Source organism: Macaca thibetana, chromosome 20 (assembly GCF_024542745.1).
Source record: "Macaca thibetana thibetana isolate TM-01 chromosome 20, ASM2454274v1, whole genome shotgun sequence".
Lineage (NCBI taxonomy): Eukaryota > Metazoa > Chordata > Mammalia > Primates > Cercopithecidae > Macaca > Macaca thibetana.
In genome coordinates, this window is record NC_065597.1 from 67,955,725 (window position 1) to 67,971,958 (window position 16,234).

At 38.0% G+C, this 16,234-nt stretch overlaps 1 protein-coding gene across 15 annotated transcripts in view; it reads right to left on the reverse strand.

The window, feature by feature from the left end:
• The window catches only part of RBFOX1 (RNA binding fox-1 homolog 1), a 2,487,135-nt gene that overhangs the window by 24,505 nt on the left and 2,446,396 nt on the right, over window positions 1-16,234 (reverse strand). For all 15 annotated transcript variants that reach the window (XM_050774301.1, XM_050774299.1, XM_050774300.1 and 12 more), the window contains one exon: window positions 12,383-12,447. In XM_050774301.1, coding sequence (XP_050630258.1) covers window positions 12,383-12,447 — 65 coding nt within the window. The remainder of the gene's footprint in view (window positions 1-12,382; window positions 12,448-16,234) is intronic.

The window sequence follows — 16,234 nt, forward strand, 5'->3', positions numbered from 1 at the left end:
TTCCTCTGAGAAATAAAATTTGAATTCCTCTGAGTATAATTGAGAGAATTAAAAACATACTCTGCTTTAACAACTTGATTATGAAATGGCATACACCGTGGTCTTTCTCTTTTCACTCTTATGTCACTAGGTTGACTAACCTTTTAAGATTTTTTTTTTTTTTATAGACCAACCCTCTACACTCTATCTGCCTCAGCTGGTGGTACATTTAAATTAGTCCTGTGGATTGCCACGTATCACCCTCATAGCCCACTTTTGTTCCTTAGGCTAAATCTCATCTCTTGGCAGTTTTCCTTCTGAAAAATTACCCATGGCTAATTCTTAGAGTCAAATTAAAATAGTAGCCAGCCCATGTTGCTGGAGGGGACATGAGAGGCTAGATACCAAGTCAGAGTAAACTTTTGGAGCAGGCAGGTGGGAGGCAAACATACCCCATATCAAATAATGCTGGTTTAAATTTTATTGCTAAAGATTCTGGTTACTTCACATTCTTTGGCTTCTTAATTCTGTTACATTGCTATTGTTACATAGATCTCAGGATCGATATCACTTATAGCAAGATTCTTCTTCTATCCAATGCTATGAATATTGAATCTCTCTCACTCACACACACACTCTTAAACCTTCCAAGGATGTCTGCTAGGCAATCCCTACAGCTGAGAAGTTGGTCTTCTGGCCTGGTACATAGCAGCCAAGACGCCCCAAGATAGTAGTGGGACAAAGTCCAATTCTACCTGTAGGTATTGGGATATCTTTTGTTTATAAGGCAGAAGTTCTTAACCCTGACTGCTCAGCCAATACTTTGTTTTTTAACAAATATTCAGCTAGGATTTTTATTTAAAATAAAATACTAAGGACCAGGCCCATACCCCAGTCATTTAGGTTCAGCATCTTTTGAGAGTGGTTCTCATGCACAGATATGCCTGAAAAACCCCTAGGGGTGATTCTCATCTGTCAGCCAGCATGGGGAACTCATATCTCACTGTACGAATACCTCTCTGAACATATATATCTTGCCTCTGCAGGAAACAGTTGTCTTTTGGGTTTAAAGTAAATTGCACTAGTATTGATTTTGACATTTTATACTTAACATTTCAATTGCTAATTATATATTCTAGTAATTGTAGTAATTGTTTTATAATCATGCTTATCAAGATGCTTTTTTTTCACGTAAAATTAAGGTAGAAATTCACAATCAGTTTATTCTTGTTGTTCATCTTAAAGTTGCTAGATGTGCCATATGGAACTCAGCCACGAGTGTTTTCTGAATATTAAACATAATATGCAGATATGATGCACCTATTAAAATTCATATTGCCAACCTTGCCCAATAGTTGACTCACATCATTTATTCAACCCTCAGATTGTAAATGAGGGACTTGTTACTTATCAGGCACTGAGCTAAGTCTAAGGGGTCTGATGCTATGCTCATAGCCTTTAAATCACTGGAGTATCTTGGACTTGCCTTTCTGGAAACTCATAATCTAATTTATATTTCAGTTTTATCACCTTCAAAGGGAGGTTGCTGGCAATCAGTATCTTACCTCCTTGGCCCACATATAATACTAACACTCTACTCCAGAATGGTACAAATCCCATTCAGATTCCTATTTTTTACCTGCCCTGTCACTTTTATTCATACTTTAGAATATGTCATGTGTACTTCTATACAGCGTGCAAACTGTAGAATGAGACAGGGTATACACAGACAAGTAACCAAACAGATTGACTATAGAAAGCTCTCAAAGGTTCTACACCTATCCCATTTTGAAAAGGGGGAACATATGAAAATACACTTAAAAACATTTCATTTAGACACAGTTCCTGTTGCTAACATGATATACATAAAGAAGCTTAAACAGAAAGAAGATAAGCTCAGTGACTCTCTCCCCAGTTTGGCTATTCTACCAAAAAAATCCGAGTTTTAGAAATTCAAACCCAAGTGCATCTCCGTTACCTGGAGACGTTGAACAGTTCCCTTTTGTCATTTTAGTTCCTCCAACATTTAACATTCTCCCCAGTTCCCACTAGACTTTCTTGTCTAGGCTCAGTTGAAAGGGAACCAACTGTGAATCTGGAAACCATGCCTTGTTGCATATAAGCTGTATTCCACTAGAAAATTCACTTCACCTTTCTGGGCCTCAGTTTCTTCATTTGGAAAAAAAGATATAAAAATAGTACATGCCCTTCCTGGACCTTTTGTGCAGGTTAAATGAGAAAGATCTTATTGGTGGAAGTCATCTTATTGGTAGAAAAATTGGCTTTTTTGTTTTTTGTTTTTTTTTTTTTTTTGCTCTGTAGACTCATAAAGGAAAGTCCATTTCTCTCTCCACCCAAAGAGGAGAGCAGGCAATTGGTTTTACAAAAATCCAAACCAGTGATAGTTAGAAGGCTGGGTTTATCCTGGGAGATTGGGCATGTCTCCTACAAAGCTAATGCACGTGTGGTGGCCTAAGTTGATCCATGAGCAGAAAAGTTAATATCCAAGGCACAGGATGAACAAGAAGGATAGGATATTTGATCGTGTGGTTCCCAATTTCTATTCCCCAACCTATTTTATTTCTAGGGTGGAAGTCAATATTTTAAAACAACCAAAAACAAATGTATTTAGTAAAAAATTATTCTAACTCATAAAACCCGTGTCCACAGGAAACTTTTTTTTCACTCAAGAACAAAACACAGTATTCCCACAGTTGATGCTGTTGCTGCTAATATCCGGAGTACTAAGCGTCAGGATCTCTTAGAGGGCCTTTCTGTTCATGACAGCAATTCTCAAAACCACCCAAAGAAGCAATGGTTATCCATTAATCCCACTTTATAGATGAGGCAGTTGAGTGTCAACTAGCTCAATGTTAGCCTGCCCAAATTATCTCATGTAGTAAGTAGACTCACAGATTCAGGACCCAGGTGTAAATCTCAATCTGTAATCATATTCTGTATATCAACAGCAATGATTTGCTAGTGCATGTCTCGATCAGAGTAGGTCCAATGAGAATAAAAGATCCTGTTTCAAATCTTGACACAGTTACCTACAAGTCCTGGGGTGCCAAGCAAGGCACAGGTTCCCAGAGGGTTAGTGCTACAATGTGTCTTAGATATTGTCTAGACTAAAAATGACCTTGCACTTTTGAATGCGTTTAATGTACTTGCTACTGCCTGTATATATTCACTGCAAATACTAGCATACATTCCAAAATATGTCAATCTGAAACCGAGTTATTGATAACATTTGCACCACCTTTTTTGGTTTATAAAGTTCACCTTCTTCATCTCTTTCTGATTCTAATTAGTACCATGCTTTCCATTTAGCACAGGAAAAAACTGAGTGTCAGTAAAGTTAAATCAGATGGAACTTTTTCAGGTACTACTTTATATTTGTGTGAAATCTATGCAATTAATGGCATGATGTTAGCATCAATAACTATTTCTGTCCATGAATCTTTGGGGGTAAAGAATTAATTGTGGCCTTGGGCCAGGAGAGGGAAGAAGTCACAATGGAATTGACATTGAGGGATGCTAACTGTTGATAGCTCTTTCTCATTGAAGAACGGAGAGTAGAGAGGCAATGGCAATAAATCAATAATTTACAAAGATAAATCCTCTTATCTCTTACAAGGTTTGTGATGGGACAATCCTCTGTCAACATTATTTATGGCATATCGGGGTAGAATAGAAGCTTGTTCTCTAGAGCCGGGCTTCTCAAACTTCACACCAGTCATTCTGGAATCTTGAAAGTGCAGGTTCTGGTTCAGCAGGGCTGGGGTGGGGTTTGGGATTCTACATTCTCACAGGCTCCTGGTGAGGCCAATAGTGTTGGTCTGAAAACTATACAAGGCAAGGCTCTGCAGGCTTTTTAGATGATCCACTCAAATCTTGAAATTTCAAAACAGAACAAGTTCATCCCACTTTCCCCCCATTTGTTCATTTTCTAAGTTTGGGAGACAGAAATGGAAGAAAACAAAAATAGTGGGAAATCGATCATTCTGAAAAAGCAGGGAAGCTAGTATTGTCCAGGAAGAATTATTAAAAGTACTTCCACTCCCACTGCCTGGGCTCATACTCTGTTTGGTAGTAGTCATCCACAAACACTCTAACAAAGCAGAAATGGTGGAAAAAAGTTCATCTCTTAATACATTCTAAAATTTTAAATTACAAAATTGTGAAACCATGAAAGACAAGAATTGAAAGAATTGAGGATGCTAGAAGCATCTAACAATGAGTGTTTTCTTTTTTTCTTTAAATTCCACGTCCCCCAGACTCGTGAGAACCACTGATTTAGCTTATCAGATATGTGGCTTATTTCTATAATCTCAGGCCAAAGTGTTTCAATCTAAATTGATTGGGATAATTACGAGAAGAGTACTTGGCTTTGATTATGTTTCAGCTATCAGAAAACTGTTAATCTGTTTGAACAGTCACACATCATAATGCAGTAAGAATTAGCTTGGAAAAAAAAGTGACTAGTTACTCCTTATATTCTCCCTAGTTTGTGCCCCACAGACTCCCATCCCCTCAAATTCGGATCATGGCCCCTATTCTAAATGTTTTGTATGTTAATGAAATATGAAGTTCATTATAGTTGTGAGCAGTGCCTAATTCCAGAGGAACCAAGCATTTTGATTTACACCAAGGAAGAAAAAAGTCATTTCTGTCCAGTGACTGTTTACATGCATGTACTACACACAAATGTGAATAAATCACATTGAAATAGAAATCGATTCTTGTGGAAAAGAATTTCAACTTGGGATAAGTAGAGTCAGAACTTGCTTTGATAACTTTAAAGGAAATATTAGACACTTTTAGTGAAAAATTTCATCTTGAAAGAAATGATAGTATACTACCATCCATAGTATACTACCTAGGGACAAAAAAAAACCCAAACAAAAAACAAAGTGGAGGGGTTTAATTTTTATTGCTATGTCCACAAATGCTTCATGAGCTAAGATTCTATCTTCTGCTTTACTGGATTACTGTCTTCTAGAATGTAAGTTCTTTTTAGCAATAGAAATGGCTCATTCACAGGGCTTTGCGTGTATATTTTCAACAGACCTACACCTAGAAAGCATTAGGCTTTCCCAGCCTGCCTCTAAAACCCTTCACAGCTGAAGGGCCCTGATGCTGCTACTGAAAAGATACGCTTTTTTTTTTTTTTTTTTTTTTTTTTTTTTTTTTTTTTTTTGTGGCCTATCAAATCAATGATCTGCGACCTAAAAAGTGTGTAATTAGGCCATGACATGACCAAAGGAGTTGTTACACCTTGTCTTGTCACTGGCAAAAGTGTCTACCCACATGGCTGTGACAACTATGCTCTGCTAGGCTTGGAAATTCCTTTAATCTCTCCCCAACTCCTTGTTGGTCCAGTCTGTTGGCTATTACAGGATTGATTCTTTTTTTTAAACTGATTCAATTACATATCCATCCAATAGTGCATAACAGTTGTTAGGAAGCCATTATAGATTATGGACAAAAGGCAATTAGTTCTTGAGAGAAAAACTTGAACACTTTTTCTTTTAACATGTGTGTGTGTGTGTGTGTGTGTGATTTCTATAAGAGAAACTCAGGAAATAAATCAGTTACAGCCATATTACTTCTCAGTACTGAGAGCTCAGCATCCATAAACCCAATTTAAAAAAATTACAGTGACTCTACTATCAAAAGCTGAGATGTACCTTCCCTTCCTCACGATTTCAGAGCCATCTCCATACTTATCAAATGAAATCAGTGACAGTCTACAGAGCAAATCAGGAGAAAATATAATTATCTTAGCTATCCTAATTTTTTGGAGAATACACAATCAAAATCACTAAGGAGCAATGTTTTATATTTTTATATATATATATATATATATATATACGAACTGTCATACATATAGAGAGATAGATATATATATAACATATATATATAACATATATATAACATATATATATCTATAGGGCAGAAAGATGGTCCCTTCCTTCCCTTTTTCCATTCATCCATCCACCTATGTATGTGTATGCATGGATATATGTATGTATCTATCTGTCACTTAAATAATACTAAATAAAATATAGGAAGTCTAGCATAAAGTTGCCAATGTTTATTTTGCCAAAGGTGGTTGCCAGGCCTTGAACTGGCCTTGGGAGATACTGCTTTCAATACAGCACTAGAATAAGATCTTGAGATCTCTCCTTGCCACATATCATGAAGAATAAGAACAAGGGCTGCTACTGCTGTTTAGCTGTGTGTGTGTTTCTATTATATTATTAATATATATAATATAAATATATATATATTTTTATTATTATTGCTTATACCTGTGAATCTCACAGGTATGTGTGTTCCTATTATCCTAAAGCTGGCTAGGACGATTGGTTTCACTTTTTCTTCCTGAGGAGCACCTGAATCAGCAAAAACCCCCAAAAAACAAAAACACAAAATGGATCTATTAGTAAAGTAAACTTGAAATGAACAAGATAAAAGGTGTGTATATACATGTAGCTATGTATAGATGTACACATGCTCAACCTGGAGTTCCAACTAAAACCTGGACATGCTTTTCTAGACACGGGGGGGCACAGAAGGATAGAAATAAAGGCATAAGTGACTCATTTCTGCTACATTATTACAACTTGACAGATTTTTTTTTAAATTACAGAACCCAAGAGTTCATCAGGATGAGTAAAAATAAAAGACTAAAAATGAAACTAAAACCCAAGAACAGCTTCTTCAAAGCACCATCAAAAATGGCACAGAGGTAGGACTTCGGTTTATTGCCACGTATTGATTCCACAGCCTAGACTCAAACTCTCAAGTGGCTTCTCCCTGCCTCTGGGTCTGTATCCCAGCTAGGAAGATGGCATGGGAAACTTTCCCATCCATTCTGAACCTCCACGAACTCCACCCTCAGTCCCTTGTTGATCTGACAATACCATCTCTGGCATGGCCATGTTTTACAATGCTCTCACTATATTTTTCCAACAGATTTCTCAAAGACTACGACTGTAAATAAAATGATAGGGAGTCTAGCATAAAGTTGCCAATGTTTATTTTGCCAAGTAAGAACATGAAAAACAAAATGGGATGTCTAAAATGAAAACTACCATTTGCTATTGTTCTAATTTTATAAATAAAATCTTTAACAGCAGTGAGAAGGAAGAATGGATTCAGCCTATTTCCCAGAAAAGAGGGTTGACAACCATATTATATGGTCGGTGTTCTTCTGTCTTGATAAACCAGTAAATATGCCATCAAAGGTGGTTGCCAGGCCCTGAACTGGCCTTGGGAGATAGTGCTTTCAATATGGCACTAGAATAAGATCTTGAGATCTCTGCTTGCCACACATCATGAAGAATAAGAACAAGGGCTGCTGCTGCTGTTTAGCTAGAAATATTTTCAATCCTTATCAAACTTGGTTCAGATAACAGGACTGCAGAAAGCAGAGCAAGTACCCCCTTTGTCTGCTTTTTGTATATCTATTTTCATTAAGGGTTTCAAATTATCCACAGGTTCAGCTTTCTGTATTCCAACCCACGGCAAAAAAAAAAAAAAAAAAAAAAAAAGAAAACAATGTCCATAAAACATCTCTTTAAAAAATTAACCTTCCTACAGAAATAATCCCCTAAATGGTAAATTACATTTTCTATTCAGGATGCTCATACACTTTATATGCTGACAATTCCTTAAATTTTAGCCTATATCATCAGATAAAGACTCCAAATAAAATTGAATATCATTGTAAATGTACTTATTTGTCTATTTTCATGACAGCATTTCTCTCCTACTTAATCTGAGGCCAGAAAATAAAGTTCTAAAATAGGGAGTAGCCTGCACTAATGGAAATCAACTCAAATCCTTTTACTTTTTTACTTCAGCTTGAAGATTGTATAATAAGGATTTAGTCCTATTTTCTGTATTTAGCTTATGAACTATTAGAGGGCAGAAAGATGGTCCCTTCCTTGCTTCCTTCCCTCTTTCCATTCATCCACCCACCTCTATCGCTTTATCTCCATCTATCCATCTACCCATCCTTCCACGCATCTATGTATGTGTACGCATATGGATGTATGTATGTGTCTATCTTTGTCACTTATATAATTTTTAAATAAGACTAAATCCTGTATGAACCCCAAAATATGCCTCCTTATCCTTACTAGGTTCTAAGAAACACAAATCTGTCTGAAACAGAACCTTTTATTCATAGGTTATGAATGTCATATTTAACTTATGTTTTCTAGCATGCAGTTTGTGACCACTTGAAATTAACAAGCCCTGGTCTCTTTGCATTAAGCTTTACCTGAATACACTTAAGAGTCCCTTGTGAGGCCCCAAGGCACAAGTAAGTGTGTGTGTGTGTACATGTGTATATGCAGAGAGCTAGATAATATGGCATTTTATTTGGATTTCTATTAAGTTGAGCTATATAAAATTTATATTGATGTGTGTACATATTTCATACCTATTACAACAGAGCCAATATGTCATTTTTGTCACATAAAAGTAGCAATTTCTATCTCTACATTAGCAGTGAAACTTTAAGGTCTCAAAAACCAAGGAGAGGTATCCATTAAAACAAAACTATGTTGCTTTGCAGTCTTTTGCTCAGTTTAGAGATACCTGTGTGGCCTGGTGCTACTATATGTCAAAAGCTTCTTAGCTTTCATGTATCTTTACAAGAAATGCATGTTTTATGTGGAAGAAATGGCCCCTGGTAACTATCAGTGTAATCGGATTGTGATGAAATCTGAGAGAGAAACTCTGTATTGCTTTAGTCTCTAGGCAGTCTGCATCTAACTACTTTCTCCCCTGATGTGGAGGGACGTTTTCATGCATTGATCATTAGGAAATGTTAGACTGTTAGCAAGCAGGACAAGCATGACAAATGTCTGTCTGTCTGGGGAGATAACATTTTCATCAAAGCTATGTACACATCATATTTTCCCAAATATTTGTGGCACAGTTGATCAAACGGGGAATCTTATCCCCACTGCCTTCCCCCCGCCCCCACCCCAGCCCCCACCCCAGCCCCCAACCTCCCACTTTGGCTGCTTCAAGATGCAACAACAACAAAGTCATAATACACAAACCATCAGCCAATCAATAAAGAGAAGCCTGCCCCCAGGCTTAATTCAAGCAAGCCATTCATCAAGCTGATGTGATGGACCTGTCCAATCCAGAACGTATCACAGACACATCAGCAACACCAAGTGGCATGCAATGACCGGATGACCAAAGGCCCCTCTGCCATGCTTCAATTGGTTCAAGCTCAGAAAACGTTCTCCTTTGAGAGTTCAGACAGTTGGCTTTGCATAAATAAAAGTGAGATTAGAAATAAAGATTTGGGGAGGTCAAGTGCTTACCAAATGTTTGCTAAATGCCAAGATAAGATGTTCACCTATTCCCACTAAATTTGTCAATGAAACTCTAAAATTACCTAGTCCAGTCAGGTATTTTCCTTTTGGGGAAATCTCTGCCCACACCAGATGGTCTTCATTCTGGAGGTCAACATTCAGAGACTCTCAGGTTGCTCCGAGATGATCAGCATGTGATCATTTAACCAAGAAGATGATGGGCAGGGAGTTGCAAGGTGCCCATTAAGGACCTTCTGGACAGTCCTGAGGTTACTGGAGTTCAATATTTCTCAAAGGTCCCTGAATCTTTAATTTGATGAGGGCTTAATTTGTACTGATAAAAGGTGAAATCCTACCAACTGGGGACATCAAACTTTTGCTTTCAAGACGTCTGAAGAATGAATCTCATGATTACAGGGAAAGTTTGTTGCTGTTTCTCTTTTGATCAATTGACAGCCAGAGAGCATTACCAAAACATTCTCAATGCCTGCTGATTTTACTTCCTGTTTTTGAAGAAGTTCTTTTGTTAAGTTTTTCTTTATCTTGCCTGTCTTCTACAGAAGAGGAACTAAGAACCTATCACTACTGATTCTATGCTGTGATGATATAAAAATAACTGGTTACACGATTGCTACTTCTGAGAGAAATTCTAGGTACTTGGCATCTTCAATCTAGATTCAAAAGCTATTCTGATAATTTCACATTTTCCCTAAAAGTGTCGTCTTATAAAAAGCTATTCCTTCTCAATATCCATTTATTAAAGATAAAAGGAGGTAGCACCATTTAATAGACACTTTAAAAATTCAGAAATACAACTTTAAAGATTGCTTTCTGTCCATTTACTTAATGAATGTACTTCAATGAATAATTCCATATGTGGCAAGTGTCTTGCTTATGATAAACTTAAATAAGGATAGCTATCAATTTCCACAGCAACCAAGAAGACCAAATGTGCAAATTTCTCTAATGAACAACAAGAGGCCAATTATATGGACAACAGAATAGTTAGTTGGTTTCTTCAGCTGAAACTATGGTACTAAAGTTGGAATTGCAGTTATTAAAGATTTACCAATCCAAGAACAAGGGCAATCTTTCAGTGGGACATGTTGCCAATGAGAAATCTGAATAATATCAAAATAACAGATTTTACACATATGGTGTTCCAAAATGTAGAAATTTAAAAATGTCTAGATGAATGCAAGTAGAGTTGGCCAGAATCTCAGATAATTCTAATAGTATCATATGTTGTTTATTTTTTAAATGTCTAGACCAGCCTTATTGAAGGAGGCAATTTAAATTATATATTTGTTAATCTTTTTTTTTCAACTTGGGGGGGTAGATGCACTTATACTGAAAAGCAAGATAATCAAATCCTTTTAAGATTGTTATACAGCAGGCTAAAGTTACTATGATTATATGCAAAGTGGGTGTTTGAGAATGTAGCATCTAGAGATATTTTCATAAAAAATAAGGCTTGCAGTTGAACCACATTGCAATTGATACTTTGTGAATCTTCAGTGCAGAATTTAATAACATTAGACCTTTTCACTTGTACAATGATCTTGAGTATTTTTTTATTAGCCTTATTGACCCTCTCTACTTTTCTAATCCAGTGTCAGTGGGTTGAAGATAACAACTTACATGAAACACATTTTGCATCTTGGCAACTGATTACTGGGTAAATGTATAATTTATGTATTGAGAACCTTGTCTTGACAATTGTCTGGATTTCTCTGAAGGCCCCCTACAGCCTTGAGAACTTGTTATGGCTGCTTATAAGAAGATACCCGCATAGAACCAGACAGCAGATCTCAACTCCATCTTACCAAAGAACCATTTGTTAAAAGTGTATGCATGGGGTTTTCAAAGTGCCGCTTTTAGGGTTCAGGAATTTACTCTGCTTTATTATATTGCAATAATTCTACAATTAGCTAACAGCACATCTCGTGAGAAATGGAATGGAACTGCAGAGAAAGCACACCACAGCAAACTGAGGTAGGAACTACATCACAACAGGCCGGGTAGGAGCACCAGAGGCTGCCGACACTTCCCATTCAGGAGTCAAATACATTGCCTGCTTACCTGTCTGACCCAGCATGCCCCAGCCACACATGCAAATTGTTATCATTGTTTTATTCATGAAACGTATTTTTTTAAAATAAAGGACTCATTACCAAAATAAGCACCCTCAATGACATTTGTGCATGCAGAGCATCTGAACATTCACATTTATGTCCTCAGAAAACAGATCCAAGGAGTTGCATTCAATATGAAAACACACACTTTCCTTTTCAAGGCAACCATACAAAAGTAGCTACGGCTTGCTGTTTCAGGAACCAACTCATCTGTTAAGCCTGGGTAATAGAAGCCCCTCATTTCCACCCCACCCGCCCACAACTTGCCCATCCATTCTGACTACTGCACTTCTCAAACACATTGGGTTCCTTCCACTGCCTGCCTTAAAATGTGGTGTGCATTACAAATAAAAGTTGACTTATGTTTGTAGGATTGGACACTGGGCATTGCCAGAAAGAATCTCCTTATGAATGCCAGGGACACTCTCCCTCTCCTTTATTTCAAAATTTAAAAATGCATTCGAGGGAATAATTTATTCCGTATAAGACCTTGTAAAAAGGGAAATAAGGGACTTGAAATTGAAATAAACCTTGTAGGATTGTGGTCTGTTTTTCTTCCTATGAGTTAGATGAAACCACAGTCTCACATAGATGACCATAAGAAGGTTGTACAGAGTGTGTGTGTGTGTATGTGTATGTGAGCAAGCTGTGTTGTCACAGGAATTAAGAGATGTTAAAAACTACACAGGGACAAGGCTATCATTTTCTTTGTGTCTTAGCAGAGAAAGTAGTTTAGAATGGGCTGAAGCATTTGCCCTCTGTCTATGGGGCCTTGAGTTCATGTTCACCATGGGACCTAACTTTTGGGGTGCTACGTCCCCAGCAGTCATGCAGTTTCACCAAGACCATACAAGAATCTCCTCTCCCATCAACTAAGTTAATTTCCAAGTACTTGTCAAGCATGAGAAGGATGACCCTTACCTGTCACTGTAGGCAGCGGCCGTGGCAGGGGTAGGCTGGGCGTAGCGGTATGCAGCATAACCACCCTAAAACACAAGGAGAAACGTGACTCAGGACTGCAGCAGAGCCCACTGCAGGGACGCCCAGTGGCAACACCGCACCAGAACAGCAGTTACCCAAATCTACTGAGCTAAAGTTGAGGTTAATGAAAGCTTAGTATCAAAGCGAAAGTACAAAAACACCGTGGAGAAACAAGGGGTTGGAACACCAACCCCAGCGGGGTGTTAAAGGTTAGCGGTCGTAAGCATATCCCAAAAGAAGAGCCTAGAGGCCTTGGGAAGAAAATGTACCTAAATGTTAATGGTGATTGTCTTGGGGTGGGGAGGATTATGGGGGATTATTTAAACACTCTTTATACTTTGCTGAACTTTCCAGATTTTCAAAATTGATTCTGCTTTACCTTTATCAGATATTAACTTAAATTTTATTCGAACAATTCTTATTTTCTTATAAAGGTAAGTAAATGCTCTCCTTTTTACATTTATTAAGTCACCCTTTGATTGAAAGTTTATTAGTAATCTCTTACTTATCTGGTTGTCTAACCACTAATGTTATTGAAGACTGTCTTTAGCTGTCTAAATGTTACATAATTATTACAAAAATGACTGAACATTTCTTTTTGGTCAAAGAGATCACATGGTTATATATCATGCTGCTTCAGATGGAGAATTTGTTTGGTGTGGAAAATATGATAGTCTTCTAATTGGTAAATAAAATCATTAACAGAAAAAATCTGAAAAGAAAAAATAATTAACATTTAGTTGTATGTACCAGTAATTGCAATTGTTCAATTAAGCAAAGAGGACGAGCAAATAGGCATATTCAAAAGGAATTGTGTTCATTGGAGCGTTGATGATCAAACTGAGAAAATAACAGCTGCTTGCTCAGTGGACCGCAATGATACATCAACCAGTGTACAATGATCTCAGCACAATTAAACTGGATCCAGTGTCCACTGATAACACAGGACTATTCAGGTTCTAATTAGAACACACAGTCCCATAATCCTCTGAGGTGAGTGTTCTCACCATCACTATAAAGGGGTGACTCAGGACAAAGTAGTGTGTGAGAAGGTATGCAACAGCAGAATCATGACGGGGAAAGGTAGGTTTGTGGCATTTGGCCTCATGAAACTAAGTAATACAATAAGACATAGATGAAGCAGGGAAGTTACAAAAACCCTCTTTGAAGATGTAGGTACACTGGTCTCAATATCTTTCTGCCTCCTTCTGGCACAGTTAACTTTCACAGTAAATATTCTATCATTTGCATAGCAATTCAAAGAAACAAGTTTATCTTTTAAAGTTTATTCTTTGGATCGGTCCTGGAGAAGACACATCTAAAACATCCTGACAGATAATAATTTAGAAAGTTTTTTTTTTTCTTAAAGCTTCCCATAAAAAGATAATGAAAGTTAACCACAACAAAAAAGGTCTTAGCCAGATGCCACCTGGTGCTCCAAATACTATGTTCTCCAGTTAGGAATGGGGAACTCATTAAATGTGCTGAGGAGTTATAAAACCAAAGCAGTTATGACAGCACTGAGTTCAACAAACAAGCCGGGCGTGGTGGCTCATGCCTGTAATCCCAGCACTTTGGGAGGCCGAGGCGGGTGGATCACAAGGTCGGGAGATCGAGACCATCCTGACTAACACGGGGAGACCCTGTCTCTACTAAAAATACAAAAAATTAGCCGGGCGTGGTGGCGGGCGCCTATAGTCCCAGCTACTCGGGAGGCTGAGGCAGGAGAATGGCGTAAACCCGGGAGGCGGAGCTTGCAGTGAGCTGAGATCCAGCCACTGCACTCCAGCCTGGGTGACAGAGCGAGACTCCTCAAAAAAAAAAAAAAAAAAAAAAAAAGTGATGGACTAAAGAGAAATCGGGTCACCAGGTTTCTGGAGCGATTTTTCTATATAGCTTGTTCATCTTGGCTTCCATGATGTGTACAGAAAGATACAGGTGTGCAGGCACATACATTAAACTTAATGAGGTAGGGAGGGGCTAGAACTGGCTAGCTGATTTCTAGGAGACATCAGCTTGCAACAGGCTTAAAGTTTTGAGTAGAGAGAAAGTGTGTGTGGTATGTGCGTGTTTCTCTCTGGAACAAGAAAGTATTTGCAGCAGTCAGATGTCATGTCAATCATGAGTTGGTGACTGTGAATTTGGTCTCACCAAAGATGTCTAGTAACATCCTATTTGCAAGCTTCTTGGTTTGAACTTTGCATATCCTCCACCTTCTGCCTTAGTTTCAATCAATGGAAGAAGGTAGCAAGTCTGATAAATGGGAAGAATTGCTGCAGTGCAAACAACTAAAATGAACCACACTGACTAGTACGTTATGTATAGTAGAAACATCAAATGCAGGTGTGTACACCTGGGATTCCTCTGCACAGCAAATGTGGTCATCTGCAAAGGTTTCAAAATGACCTCTACTGTTTGCATATGACTTGGCCAGTTAAAATGTGTGTTTCTATACAAGACGGGCACAAGTCGTCAATGTCCTGACATTTGTCTTTATTATCTAGAAATTTGCTTGTGAGTGTTCCTGATTCAAGGGTCAAGATCACAATTTTCTTAAGTCTCCAGAGCCAGTGGAGAGATTTTTGACCTTGATCAGTGGTTTCATTGCTGTCGAGTAGACCACTTGGAGATGAATGTTCTATATCTGTGCTGTCCAACAGAGTAGCTACTTTTAGTAAATGACTATTGAACTTTTGAAAGGTAACTAGTACAATGAACTGATTTTTTAAATTTACTTTTCAGTTAATTTGAATTTAAATAGCCACATGGGGACTGGTGGCTAAAGGATTGGACAATACCAGTCTAAATGATCCCTGAAACATGTAATAATTAGGGAAAAGGGGATTAGGTGGTTTTCTCTCTCCATCTTTACTGCACAGCCTTCCTTTGCTATTTTTCGTCTGTATGCAATTCATACTAGGGAAATAAGAGTTGTGTATTAACTCAGTATATGTGTGCATACACTGTAAAATATAAATTGCTTTACATACAAAAAATACAAACTGCTTTAATTTGCCTAACAGGTGACTTGAATCAATTTTATTGCTCTGTATTTTGCAGCCCACTGAACATAGCCAGAACTTCTTCGAAGTTCCATGGTGATGTCTGTAAAAGGAACACTCACTTTCAATAGCCGTCACCAGACCATGTTCATGGTGAACCTGGTCTTCCGAGATCATATGACAAAAATGTGTCATTGACAAGTGATTTTTCCTGCCACCAAACCAAAGGAACAAGGCATGACAAGCACAAAGTAGTTCTACACTCCCCATTCCTGAAATATTTATTCCTCCACATCATGGGTAGCAAAATACAAACGTAACCTTATATAATAATTTCAAGTTGCCATTGTGGATCTTCTTGCCACCACCACCAAATGAGTGAGGCCACCAGAGTGACCCACTGGTGTGGACTGAGGAGTTTCCTTTGTTGGCAAAAAACCTCTAGAGATCCCTCGAGGTAGTTACCCATTAAGCACTTCAAATGACGGTCCAATAAAGCATTTTATTTTCTGACTACACTGGAGATGGGGTCTCACTGTGTTGCCTAGCCTGCTCTCAAAGTCCTGGGATCAAGCAATCGTCCCAATTCAGCCTCGCAAAGTGCTGGGAGTACAGGTGTTAAGCCACTGTGCCCAACTAATAAAGCATTTTTAAAATTATGCTTGAGGAGAATGGTGGAAAGGAAAGTTTCCACAACCAAACCAGTTTGGCAGATGCTCAGTTAAATTAAACTGGTTACTCTGTTTGTGGAACTCCTTGGGACAATATTCATGAACATTGTGGGACCTCC